This window comes from Morone saxatilis, unplaced genomic scaffold (genome assembly GCF_004916995.1).
Source record: "Morone saxatilis isolate NCDOM2014 unplaced genomic scaffold, NCSU_SB_2.0 Contig22, whole genome shotgun sequence".
NCBI lineage: Eukaryota > Metazoa > Chordata > Actinopteri > Moronidae > Morone > Morone saxatilis.
This window is the reverse complement of record NW_023339785.1, coordinates 18,606,402-18,621,215: the sequence shown is the minus strand read 5'-3', so window position 1 is coordinate 18,621,215 and position 14,814 is coordinate 18,606,402. Positions and strand designations below refer to the sequence as shown.

The following is a 14,814-nucleotide window of genomic DNA, read 5'->3' as shown; positions in this document are numbered from 1 at the left end:
TTAGTTCTTAATGACACTATTGAATGTCACATGTAGAAATAAGAGAACTGGACATTAGTATTTGGCCAGGTCTAAATCTTTAACCACTCACATTAAGGGTAAGTGACAACAGGCTTTAGTTTCTTAATGCACAGCTATTGAGATGTCAAACATGTAGAAATAAGAGAACTGGACATAGTATTGGCAGGTCTAAATCTTTAACCACTCACATAAGGGTAAGTGACAAATAGAACTGTTTTTAGGGCATTTTCCTTTTTTCCCCCCCATTAGATATGGCTCCCAATTGTAAAACCCTAGAAACACTGCTCAACAGAGCAAGGACTGGCTTGGCTTGTGTGAAAGAGTAGATTTCCTAACATTGTTGCTAAGCAAAAGCACTTAGACCACGTTTGGGAAACGTTGACAATCATGTCAGCATTTTCAAAAAGCTCTGCTCTCTCCATCAACAACACTACACCCTGGGGGGGGGGGTACACAACTAAGAGAAAGAAATATGTATTCAAATGTATATGGTCTATTGTTGCAGCTGTAAAAATGTTAATCGCTGATTACTTAAGTACACCGAAAATAATCTCTTCCTCCACATGTGTATTTTTTCTCATCTTCAATGACAAATGTTGTTGATTAAAAGGTTACAATTCACTATACATGACTGTGTAAATTATGTACAGTAATATGGCAACACCACTGGCAGCAGTCACACAGCTAAGTGCTACGCAGTGTTCAAAGCCCTAACCACCAGTCCCCACTGAGAGCACAGAGATGTTCAGTCACATTCTGCAAACCACTCAAGTGAAAATAAGGAAAACCTAAAAACCTTCTGGAAGGATGGATAGATGGAGAGGGAGAACAAGTGAGTGAGAAACAGAGATAGAGGGACAGATACTGGAGAATAACAAAATTAGAGCAAAATTAAATGAACAGGAAAGGGCAACAGAGAAAAGGCAAAGAACCAGTTGGACACTGGGCTGTTCATCCCCCTTGTAATGCTCAAATCAACTGCGACATAACACCATGGACGGTGGTGGCATTGACCTGCCCCACCCCCCACTGCCCTTTGCCCATTGGGGGGGTTGTTTACATAGTTAGGGGCCAGGAAGCTCCAACTGCACTAATCCCCTGTGATTTTGTGCCGGCTGGATGCAGTGGTGCGGTAGGGCTTTAATCTGCTGTGCCCCTACTCTCTCAATCCCATTTCATTCACGCCTAGCCTATATTTCATTTCCACGCCAGAGGGTTCTAAAGCACTTCTTCAGGTGCTTATTATGGAGGCAGTTTCTCTGCGGCATCTTTTATGATACTCAAGTGAGTCTCTATCCATCTCCTTTAGGACAGATTTAGGAACATCCCTTTTCTACAAAACCACTAGTCCGCTGGATTACGGAAAAATTCAATGGAAATAAAGTATGCTCCAAGTATCAAATGATCACAGAGTTCTACAATATTGTTTTTTGATATGTCAGCAAGTTCACTTAATTGGACGCCCAGTCATTTTTTCCCACTTTTTCCTTTAAAATAGCTTTTTAAACATCATGAACTCCAAATGGAAAGCTAGCACACATCAAATACAGGAAATATCCACCATGCCCCTTGAGATTTAAGCATTTTATCTCCATGTTTCCCACTTTCACATCCTGCAGAAGAGTCCCAGCAGGAGATATAGTCTACCACAAAACATTTGGAGAACAGCAGCAGAGTGCTGGTCAAGTGACCTGGATAACCACAGCCAGATACATGTGTTGTCTTAAGACCGGAGAATTATGTAATAAAATAAATGAAGGAGTATACATTAGGTAATAATCATTATAAAGCTTTTCGTACAAATTATACAAAAATATATTCATCTACTGCTTTACAGTAGATTACAATTTATTGTTTTTAAAAAGGGGCAACAACAGTTAGAATTCATATTAAATTACTTCACAGTAAGGTAATAGGAAAGGTAAGGAAGCAATACATTAAAAATAGTATTTATAAATATTAAAAATCAGAGGGTTGTGGCGGGTTCCAGCAATCTGAGGTCATGTTTAAGTAAAAGACACTTAAGTGAAATACAAGGTTGACAAAGTTAACGAAAAAAAGCTTCAAACTGTCTCTTGTACCTTGTTTATGGCTGCTTCAAATCTGGTTCATTGCAATTACCCCAACATCCATCTCCACCCACATTGGTCACAAGGAAAAGTCTGCATTTTTCATACAACTACAGACATCACATTCTGGTAAGCACTCGAAATGGTTCTGAAATATAGCCTGCTTCTTTCGACAAAACCATTAATCAAATCCATTTGCTCAATGTTAAAAAAAAAAAAAAAAATCATGTTAACAGCAATTTAGTTACTTTGATATCACCTTGTGGTTCACACGATCAAACAAGCATCCCGGCCCTGTCAATTACATGTTAAAAGGTAACCTAATTAAACTTCAGAGCAGCTGGCCATACATCACATGCCAGTGCTCAAAAATTAAAGCACTGCACTCAGGATATGTAAATTATGAATATAAGCCAGACACTCAATGTTACCATTGCTATAGCATACTTGCTCCTGCACAGAGATATGGCAATGCAGCACACCTTTGCTCACCCATGCTGATGTTTATGTTGTCTAGAGCCACACGTTACAAACTCTATTTTGCTTTGTTGTGTTATTTTGTTTATGTCTCTGATATACATTCATACATAGTGCATGCAGAACAGCAGCAAGGCGAGGCTGAGATTTACAGCTGTGGTTAATTTCAACAGCAAGCTGCCGCAACACGTTCAAGATATCAATATTCTGATGGTGACGAGCCAGTGGGAGGGAAGGGGGGATTCGAGAGGGAGGTGGAGGAAGACTGAGGTGCACAAGCAGTGTGTATGAGGCAGAGAGCAAGTGACTGAGCAAGAGAGTGAGAGGGTGTTTGTGAGTGTGGGAGAGAAAAAGAGAGAGAGAGAAACAGTAGTGATGATCGACGCCAGGCTGCCACCACTCTGTAGCAGTGAGTGGCTGCAACAAAACGCACAGAATAACATCCCCGACTCCCTGCTCTGCTTTTTTCTCTCTCCCTGCGTCTCAGCTAGCAGACGAGGGCTCCGCTCACAGCTCTGCAGAGGCTATGCTGAGACTGAGCCGGCAGTGGAAGCAGGATCCCTGGCTGCCATCAACAAGTTAGGGTTGGAAGACCACAGCCATGAAAGAGGAACGCTTGATCTTCAATTAACCATCTGAGCTGACATCATTGCGGTGGAAGGGAAACAAAAGGGTAAAAAAAAGAAAAAAAGAAAAAAAGGAGAGGAGGGGGGATCTGTTCACCGGAGTCGCTCTGGATGCAACTGATCAACTTAAAAAAAAGATATAAATATTTATTTCAAGGATTTGTGGGATGAAGGAAAAGATTCAACCCTCTCTTTGAGCTTGGATTTTAAAAAGGACTCTAAGCAAAATAACAGGAATAAACATCATCTTGTGACATGGAATTTCTTATTTTGTTTCAATTGGGTGGGCTCAGAATTGCTTTATTTCCAAAGAGGCTGATTCCTTTTGTGCTTACTCAAAAGGGTTTTTTCCCTTTGGATTTTTCTTCCATCTGGTTGCTCCAAGAGTCTGCGGAAAAGGACAGTTGAATGCAGCCTCCGATGTGCACAAAAGAATGGGTAAGTTAGCCCCTTTATATGGCAGGTCTGGACATGAATAGGGAATACAAGTAAGAGCGAGGGAGGCTAGGGACTAAAAGCTCTTCAGCGTAGTCTATTTACTGCAATTGTCCTTCATTTTTCCTTCTTCACCACACGACACACGCGTAGGGCATATACTCATTTTAAATACCATTTGTATTGTATAGCAGAGCTCTTAAGTGATTAGGAAGACTTTAGAAAAAACTGTTTAAAAAGCTAAGAATTCAAAGGCTCACACCATATTTGAGCTGCTCAAAAATGAAAAAACATACAGTAATGATTGGTAAATGAATGACAATATTCAGCAGAAAATCTGAATTTAAGCCCAAAATGAGCCCAAAATAGGCTAAATATAAACAGCAGGGGAGTGGAAACAAACTCCAGCTCATGTATGTCACTGATCATTAGATGCCTAAATAAAGGACATCTCTATTAAACCTAAGCTCAAAGAAATCATGTTTATATACAGAGTGAAAGTTGTCAATGTAAAATATCTTAACCGATATATGCATGGGAAAGAACGAGAGCATACACAAAAAGCACAATCGTCACCATGAATTAGTAATAAGTGCTCTGCAGAGATAAGCTTTCCCGCCCCACAGTTCATTTTCTTATCTTTGAACCCACCCAGGTTTCCATTCAAGGTGGCCATTGGTGGGACCTGCACCAGCGGCTCTGTGTCTGTGTGTGATCAGCATGCTCCTAGTGTGCCTGCTGCCTCCTGCATCGTGCACAACCTGCCCTCAAAAATGCCGCTGTGAGGACCTGCAGTTCTACTGCGACACCCAGGGGCTTCAGGCACCCCCAGATGGTGTGGACAAGGGGGCCCTGGGGCTGTCCCTACGCCACAATAGCATCACTGAGCTCAGTCCTGATCAATTCTACGGCTTCAGCCAGCTCACCTGGCTACATCTAGACCACAACCAGATTACCACAGTACAAGAGGATGCCTTTCAAGGTCTCTACAAGCTGAAGGACCTCAATCTGAGTTCCAATCGTATCACCAAGTTGCCCAACACAACCTTCATCCACCTCATCAATCTCCAGATACTGGACCTGTCCTTCAATCAGATGACTGCATTGGAACCAGAGCTGTTTCATGGACTAAGGAAGCTCCAGATACTCCACCTCCGCTCCAATTTACTTCGCACCACACCTGTTCGGGCATTCTGGGACTGCCGCAGCCTGGAATATCTGGGCCTGAGCAGCAACCGCCTACGGAGCCTGGCTCGGAATGGATTTGCTGGGCTCATTAAGCTTAAAGAGCTCCACTTGGAGCACAATCAGCTGACCAAGATCAACTTGGCCCATTTCCCTCGCCTTGTTGCCCTCCAGTTTCTATATCTGCAGTGGAATAAGATCAGCAACCTAACATGTGGCATGGAGTGGACCTGGACCACTTTAGAGAAGCTGGACCTCACAGGAAATGAAATTCGTGTCCTGACACCTGATGTGTTTCAAACGCTGCCAAATTTAAAGATTTTGCTGCTGGATAACAACAAACTAAGCAGTCTGGATCCTCAAGTCATGGATATGTGGCAGTCTCTGGGTACCATTGGGCTGTCTAGCAACCTTTGGGAATGTACCAAAAGGATTTGCTCTCTGGCCACTTGGCTAAGCACCTTTAAGGGAAGGTGGGAACATTCCATTCTCTGCCATAGTCCTGAATATGCCCAAGGTGAGGAGATACTTGATGCTGTTTATGGATTCCAGCTTTGCCAGAATTTTTCAGCGCCTGTTGTTCAGACCATTAGTACAACCACAGACGCTACTATAGCTGCAGAGATAACAAGCTCCTTGTTTGGAATTATGCAGCCGACCCCCACGCAGGACTATGCAGAGGATTTTGGGAGCTTTACCACAGTCACTACCACAACAACCACAACACAAACACCACGCACTGCTCAAGCAACTACTGCTACATTTGAAGAGGCAGCTGTAACGGATGACGAAACGGCAATGGACAACACTGTTATGACTCATAGGGTTATCATTGGAACTATGGCCCTTCTATTTTCATTCTTTTTCATCATTTTCGTTGTGTATATCTCACGGAAGTGCTGCCCTCCCACCCTGCGCCGGATACGCCACTGTTCGGCTATTCAGAACCGCAGACAGATGAGGACCCAGCAGCGGCAGCCTATGGCAGATCTAGCTACACAGGTACCCTATAATGAGTATGAGCCCAGCCATGAAGAAGGGGCACTCGTGATCATCAATGGCTATGGGCAGTGCAAGTGTCAGCAACTGCCTTACAAAGAGTGTGAAGTATGAACTCTTATTTATTCCTAGAGCATATGGTTTGCCATTTGACCATTTCAGATGATACAGGGTTTGCTTTTTTGCTTTTTTTCCCCTCCAGTTTATGTAAAAAGCATAATTTCTACAAGTGAGATTTGAGAATATGTGAGAAATGATGAATGCAACAATGACAGGGGTTGGACATGACAGTTTAGGGATGATGTAGAGATAGTCACAAATTTATTTTTCTATGAATGCAAGGTTGTTCATATCAGGCAGGGGCAATCATTTTAAACAAGAAAATTGTAAACTGTGAGATTTGTCTCCACATTGTCTCTATATTCTGCAGCACAGAGAAAATATTTAGCCAAATGGCCCTCTGCTAACGGAATACATTAAGTGGAGAAATGTGATTTATGTCTTATTTCTTTTAAAAAGTAAATATTTGAAATCATGTTTCTATCTGCACCACAGGCAGTGTAAGCCAATCACTTAATCACTGGGGCAAATTAACTGGATCAATTATCAGAATGTTTCATTGTTTTCAACTATGGCCACTAAGACCAAAATCTAACTCTGAATTATAAATAAAAATAAATGTCATTATTGTTATGATGTTACAACTAAGAATAAATCCTCGGTTGAGGAGAGAAAAACCCTGAAATTCTGTTCAGTATACACTAATGATATTACTTTTACCAAATCAGACATTAGTCAACTAGGAAAGTCTACAGCCTTCCATCAGATCAAAACACTGGGTGACTCCTGTTTACAGAATTTATTTGGGCAGCCCAACCCAAAAACAGCTGTCCTTTCCTTAGCAAAAAAGGGATTGTTTTTTCTGTTTTGGGAAATTTGGATTTCTGGAAATTTCTTCTGTGTGGAAATGCAACTAAAAGTGTGTACTAACTGCCAAGAGAGTGAATTTATGTTCATTTATATATATATATATATTGAAAAAATGACCTCTTTAATCAGACCATAGCACGTAAATGCAATGCTGTTTGCAGCTGACTCAAGTTGTTGGATGTTAGAGCTCCCACCCACGAGGGCCAAACACCATAAATAAATTCTCAACCTGTGGGAAACACTAAGCATTGTTTATCTGTGGTTAATCTTAAATATACTGCACTGCTTAGCAAAACCACATAGATGTCTTCCTCAGCTTGGACATCAAGAACAAAATTATTAGACCCTTCAAATGTACAATGACCTGTACATGGATTCTCTAGCCCCCAAATGCCATTCACACTGTGACCATAATATTTCCAGCAGCTTAACCTAGTAAGTACAGTTTGCTGATTTGCCATTATATACCAGGATCAATACACAGACGAGCTAGTGTGAGGGTAGCAAGAAGAAGGGTAATGAACAGCGCAAATGCCAGACAGGAGAGCATTTCATTCTGAAAATAAAACCTTTCCCAGTAGCCCAGGCTCTTTACTGCTTACACACTAATCAGGACTGACAGGCTCAAGATTGAACCAATTAAGGCGAGGCAAAAAGAATCTAATATTCTGTCACCCACACCAGTGATCCAGCAACATTTAGCTTGTTCAGCCACTCAGAAATAGTTCTAGCAAAATCATCCTCTGCACCACACAAAAACATCATTGAACCTCGTACTTTAAGACATTGCTCTTGTTAGGGATACAGAGTTGTCATTTGCAGTCTTAAAAACGGGGTTACAGTCAGTAATAAATATTATAACAGTTCCTTGGTTAGCAGTCACAAGTGTCAAGTTAAACTGCGGTCAATACCCTGAAAGCAAATGGAGATCCAGTGATAAGCAAACAGCAAGCCTGGGTCAGGAGACATTTGTATGCAGCAGGGAGAGGATGTGCATTAGCATCAGACTAAAGCTGCTGCCGCAGCTCCGCACTTCTTTGTGTTCAGTTTGGTGGTGGGGGCAGGGTGAAAGAGAGAGGGATTGAGAGGAATTGATGGGACGATGGAGAGGGGGCAACTATGGGATAATGTTTTTATTAAAATCAACCAATCTTTCAGGCCAAGTAAAGGTAGTAGATAATGGAAAAATAAAGACTGACTGACAGCACCGTGGGTTTTAAATGCACACTACTGATGAGCTAATCAGTCTTTGACCACTGAATAATTGAAGTACAATCCTTTACATTGGAAATCAGAGTGTCAATTTCTCAAATTTTTAACACTGGAAACCATAATGGAATGAGGGAATAATCATAAAGGAAATCAATATATGGCATTTTTTTGACAGTTCAACTTTAGGCTATGTTCAGCAATTAGGACAACAATACACTTCTGATAGCATAGCATAGCAAGATATCTGGTTTGGAGAAATTAGGATGCAGTTTGTTGGATATTGCCCAGAGAGGTAACCAGGAGGTACTATTTGTGGCTTTGTTTCTCTACTGAGCCTGTCAAAAATTGGCTTCAAACTCCTAAATGGATACTTGTGTCAATGTCTCTGTGCACATGCTCATAGGATGCCTACAACAACTTCTAAGAAAGTGTTTGTGTAAACCAAAAATTGTTACACTTCACGTTTGAATTTAACAAAAAACATTGCATTCACTGATCATACCAATTTCCAAAGCCAAGCACCTCCACTTTGTTTCTAATTTTGTTTTCTTCCAGCTTCGCACTGCTTTTACTATTGCCCTTCGAATCTGTCTTGCATGTTCAAAAGTCAAAATTGAGTTGAATATTTCTTAATGTCATTCAGCAAACATTATGGAGACACCTCATTTTTGATTACACCAAGAATGGGGGCGTATGTGGAATTCCTATAAAGTTTTGCCAATCATTTGACATTTCACTGTTTAAGACTACGGTTGTACTAAGTGACTGAAAATCCACAATTTGTAGAAATATGCATCCCTTTGCACTCTGGCTCTTTGTAAACTGTTTTTGTTTCCTCTTGTCATCCTCTAGCCCTGGTCCCCACCCTGCCTAAAAATAAAAAAACAAAAAAAACAAAAAAAAAAACAAGTGAACCAATCCCCTCTCTCTTACCCAACCTCTTTGTGCAAAATGAATGCTTTTCTCTTCCCATTTTCCTTTTGTATTGTATTATGTACAATTTCATATCTGTATAGTGGATAAGATGTGCCAAACTGAAAAAAAAAAAAACATTTTCCCCTCAAAACATATATTTTTTAAATAAAATGGTTATAATTTACAGTGTTTGCTAACTGATGGATGCTCATAACTTGGTTTGGTCTTTCATTACATTTTGGTTGCGCAAACCAAACAAAACCCAACTCTTGATGAAGTCGATATGCATCGGTATATTGTGAAAATCCTGAAAGTATATGTCAATTATGATACAATTTCAAATGTAATGTGTGCGAGAAACTTCAAGCACTTAAGGTTGAGGGATTCATTCCAATCCCATTCCCTTCCATCAATGCATGTCAACATAATCATTAGAACATGTAGTTAACAAGTTTATAAGATAAAAGCCCATTCATTTTACTGTTTTTTGTTTTTTTTTTAAACTCGTCTTTCCAGGGTCCACAATGTTTAAAAGATATTTAAACAGAAGCATTTAATCCTCAAATTTTAGAAGATGGAAGCAGCTAATGTTTTAGGCATTTCTGCTGGATAAAGGACTGTACTGAACAATCAAGCAGAGTTTGTCATGCAGGAAAAAAACTATATTCGGAGTGTTTCCACAGACACGTCAACCTTCAGATACACATTACATATTTTACATACAGTTTCTACTGGTTTGTTGTTGTGTGGCAACATTGTTTTTATATAAATTCGGGGGCAAACAAAAGATTTTGTTCCCTTGTATAGGATCTGGAATGTCGAATAATATTAACAATAGCATCTTAGACAAACTGGCCATTTAACATAGACACTGGCCATATTATATTTGGTTATATTTTTTCTTACTTATTTCACTGACATTTTAAAGTTTTAGCAAAATAAAACCTGATTTACTAAATTAACGTATTGGGAGGCAAATGTCAGTGCAGTAATAAATACAGACAAGCAAATAATCTCAGCAACCCAGTAAGACCAAAAATTACCCAGAGCAAGAGATAACACATTCATTGCCCATTCAGTTTTCAGAGCTATGAAGGCTCAAAGTATTTTTAAAAAGCAGCTGGAAGCTTTATGATATCCACCAGGAATGTCATAGAAATCCAGTATTTTGCCATACAGGTGTGGATATTTTCTTAACCACAGCATGAATTGTATCTTACCCGGCACACACTGAATCTGATTAACCTGCAACTATTTTAAAACAAGCCATAGTTCCAGCTTCAAATCCTTTCAATTACTTTAATAATTTTAATTTATTTTTAATAGTTCTGAGGTTTGCACTACTGGTTGGACAAAACAAGCATTGTGAAGGTGTCACTTTGATGCCATTTCTTACTATTTATAGACGTTCTAAAAATGATCATTAGTGGCAGTTTGATGCATAGTAGTTCAAAATCAGCTTCACCTCAACCAACTAAAGTAAAATACTGCTTTTACATTAATGCCTATTTTTAAGCACATTTTTCCAATTGTACTTATTATGTTTTATTTAGGTAACATTTTTAATGCAGGACTTTTACTTGTAACAGAGTATTTTTACAGTGTAGTATTACTACTTTTGCTTAAGGCTATGAGCACTTACTATTGGAATTTTTTATTAGGAACAACCCCTTAAGATTAACAATCTCGTTTTCAAGTGGATACTTTTACTCCATCAAGACACACTTGGTGGAGTAAATAGAACACTATTATATAAATGTATATAGTTACAATGTTTTTAACAAAAAGAAGTACAGTGAAGTGCATGTTATAAGGGGTAGTTAAGTTACTCCAGTTGGCTGTGGTGTGGGAAGTTACTGAAACACTGTTTATTGTATTCACTGTCACAGAAGTGAAATACAAAGTTCCTGTTCAAGCATTTACTGTGGCGTCTTTCTGCATTTTTTACAGCAGAATTGTATGAAACACTACTTACCAATGGATAAACTGAGTTAGCTAGATAACCGAGAAAATCAGTGAGGGTCAATCAAAGAACTGCGATACAATTATTGATGGTTGTACATTGCATTGCCTATTTCAGCAACCCACCAATACCAGCTGACCTCGTTTATTTTATTCGCCAACATAGCATTTGGACTGTGCCCACGTTATCTGGTAAGTCAAAGTAACTCTTGAGATATTTTTTACCAAGTGACATGTTTTTTCAAAATACGCAATTCATAGATTAAGACATCTAATGAAGACCAAGAGCAGATTATGTACGATTCCATGATGCTCATTGGACAATCTATTAATATTAGTGAACTAAAACTGGTTAAAATCTGAGTTCAATGTACATCAGAGGAAATCTTTTAAAGTTTTATTTAATGTTATTTTTGTTTTTGTTATGACTTGTTTTAAACTTGTTTTAAACAAAAATGCACAACATACATATATATATATATACATGTTCTACAATAACAAATCACTACAATTCTACAATAACAAATCACCAATGTTGGTGGTGCTGTTCACAAACACTGCACTACTTCTACAGACAACCAACGACAATTACTAGCTGTGGAGACACAATGTTGTATTAAGAAATATTATGGTGCAATATTTAGTTTACCCCCCCCCCCCCACATAGGATAGTAGTATACATATATAAGTATACAAAATTTTAATAATAAAACCTCTAAAAGTTTTTATCCATCCCATTTTTTTTCTTATATCAGAAACTTACTGTCTTTATTAATGTTTTCTTTCTTTCTTCTCGATATATAATTTATTATTTATATTAATCATTTCTCTGTACATTGCATTTTTACTTAATATTTTTTATATTATATAGTTATATTATATATATTATATATAATATATATATAATATATAACTTATTACTATATTTATTATATATTATATATATATGACTGATCAGATTGGGGACCAAAACACAACAACTCTATCAGGAAATTTCAATTCAAGCTTTTTTCAATTCATCAGAAAGTCCACATAACAAGCCTAATGTGCTAAAAAGAAAGAGTAAAAAATTCCCTTTAAGGCTGAAGATAGACATTTTCAGGAAGACAAGTTCACTGAGATGTATATTTTATCTGAATGCAACTTACTGCGATTATGTAGCAGTTTGGGGTTTTGAAAGAACATTGTGACGAATACAGGCTGACATGGCTATCGGACTGTAAGAACCACTTCAATTTTACGTGCTCTATTTTGATGAGGTCTACAGAAAGCAGGCGTCAGTAATTAACCTGCAGAGTGTACCCAGGTGGGGGAGGCACTAAACCGATGAGTCTGACTGCATGGCCTCAGTAGTCTGCAGGTTCAAGGACTCAGACTCCTACAATAAATCTAGAAAATGCTTACTAGGAAGGACATATTGATCTGGCCTCTCATCAGCAAATACCTCCGTAATATATTTATTGCTTAACACATTTAAAGCAATTCCTCAACTTTATCATTTGGGGGTAAAAACAACTTAAAGCAAAGCAACCTAAAAGTCCTTTCAGTGTCTGTGGACAAGACTTAACTCCTGTTGATCTTCTTGGAGAAGAAGGCAACTTGCTTCATACAGAAAACAAAGAGCATTTTGGTCACCTACATCTTCATTACGTTATTTACATTATTAGTAAATTCACCTATCCTTAGATCAAGGATAAGAGCAAAGTCAGCGACAGACCGTGCCACAAAACTATTCTTGAAGACCACTATACATAATTTTAAGAAACTATACAGAATTACAGAAAATACAAAAGGTGTTGATACAAGTACTGTTGAGCTAAGGACCAATAGAAAGTGACATTTACAAGCTTCACAGTCTTTCAAGCAAGACCATATTGATACAACTTCAAATATTAATGCTACAAATTGCAGATATTAAGCGAACAATCTTCTAAATATAAACATTTGAAAACAAAACCTAATGAGCCAATTCCAGAACTGTATTGCTATCACTTATGCAGCCATACTGAAGGCATCTGTAACTCACAGCATCAGCCAGTAGCTCACTCACTCAGGTCAGCTGTCAGAGCCACAGACACCAATTATTTGGATTTATTCAATGTTTTTATTCCCTGTTTGTGATGCACTGGCTCAGTTAGAAAGCAGCCAAATAAGAACAAAGCAGGCACTCCGGATGGCAAGTCCTCTATTGCTGCCTCCAACCCAGAAAGGAGTGAGAGAGAGCAGCTTTTATCAACAGACGTCTGCCATGTTGAACAGCCATGTTTAGCCCAGAACAGACATACCAACCACTGGCTGTAGATAGGACCTTTTGCTTTTTTCAAAAGTTCCATGGCCAACATTGTTTCTCTTTCTTATCCCCAGGTCATCAAACAAAGACACGAGAGGTGTTCAGTTTAGTTACAATCTCAAACTTCACCACTAGATGTCACTAAATCCCACTCACTGGTCCTTATAGTTATAGGAAAATTGTTCAAAATGTGTTACATCATTAAAGCAAAAGGTTGTCATTAGAGAGGTCTTTTCACATTCCTGTAAGTATCAAGTCAGTATCGAGATCAAAACATACTCCAGACCATAGATCTGGTACTTCAAAAGCCAATCGCAAATGCCACCGGCACAGAAACTTGAAACCCCCAGGACAGAGCGGACTTTTCACTTCCACTATCTACTACATAATAACAATGTGGCAATGTGAGCACACGGTAACATTGTAGTAGATATTACATGTTTCATAACAAAGACAACAAAAAATATTAACAAATAAAAGATGTTAACTACACTAACCATTCTGACACATCTGCTAGCTGCTGATTTTGGTGTACAACAGATTCCTTATCTGAGTCGAATACTGAGCGAGGCTCAACGTAGAGGGTATGGCTGAATTTTCTTGTTTCTTGTTTCCAAGAAAGAGTAGATGTGCTTCTGTGTGAATTCATCATGTTCTGCCCATGTCCGTTGGGGTTTTCTCCAGGTGCTTCAGTTCTACCATAGTTCAAAGACATGCAGGTCAGGTGAACTGGAAACATCTACTACCTGCAGGTGCGAAAGTGTTTGTCTGTGTTCATGTACGTTAGTCCTGTGATAAAGTGGTGACCGGTCTATGGTGTACACACTACATCTCACTGAATGTGTGCTTCAATAGGCTCTAGTCCCCTGGGTCCTGAACAGGAAATAAGGTGAAGATAATGGATGGATGGATACTGTTAAATGCTTTAACAAATAGTTATATTAATAGAGTATGTGTTGAACGTACTCATTCGGGAAAGCAAATGTGCATACTTTCTAAAATGAGGTCTTTGTTGTGCTTAAAAATGTAATAAAGTATAGTAATCTCTATTCGCCTTTGTCATTTAATATCAGAGTTGTGAACAGTAATTTCCTGTTGCTAAGGTCAGTGGCATGTCTGGCGAAAACAAAGGGACTTGCTACAGCTGACTATCTCTGCGAATGTGTGTGCACGTGTTCAAACATGCATAGATGTAGTTTGCCTCCCACTGAGACACATTTATCACAGCTCAATTCACTTCAAATCAGCCTCTCACCTTCAAGCCAATGTAATTCTGTGGCTAAACACACCTGCAAACAGCAGATTCTAATTCTGGTTTTCTTGTCATATGTCACCATATTTATGCACTGGCTAGAGGACAACTGCTTATCAGACTCAAATGGTGCAATAACATTAAGCATTTATTTGTGCATGACATAATTAAATAAATTACTACAATGTTGCTAAGACGGTAGAACAAAAAGCACAGTTATCTGTCCCTCTCTCTCTCTTTATTTAAAGTGACTATATTAATACTTTTATATTAACAATTTCCGAAACATTTTTCCGTGCCAAAACAAATTATTCAGACTTTTCTAACTCAAAAGTTGTGCATTATTGGCTGCTACCTTTGTATGTCAGTATTTGTGAGGCAAACAAAAAGTGTGCACTTATGTGTGTAATGACAATACACACACAGCTGGTGTGTTCACTG

General features: G+C 38.7%; 2 protein-coding genes across 3 annotated transcripts in view; one reads left to right on the top strand and one right to left on the bottom strand.

Annotated features, from left to right (window-relative positions):
- The window catches only part of ctnna1 (catenin (cadherin-associated protein), alpha 1), a 76,160-nt gene that overhangs the window by 38,661 nt on the left and 22,685 nt on the right, over window positions 1-14,814 (bottom strand). The gene's annotated exons all lie outside the window — the stretch shown is intronic.
- On the top strand, window positions 2,903-7,372 carry lrrtm2 (leucine rich repeat transmembrane neuronal 2). Its single transcript, XM_035669030.1, has 2 exons — window positions 2,903-3,631; window positions 4,284-7,372. Exons 1-2 carry the CDS (start codon window positions 3,628-3,630, stop codon window positions 5,924-5,926), a joined length of 1,647 nt encoding a protein of 548 aa, XP_035524923.1. The 5' UTR covers window positions 2,903-3,627; the 3' UTR covers window positions 5,927-7,372.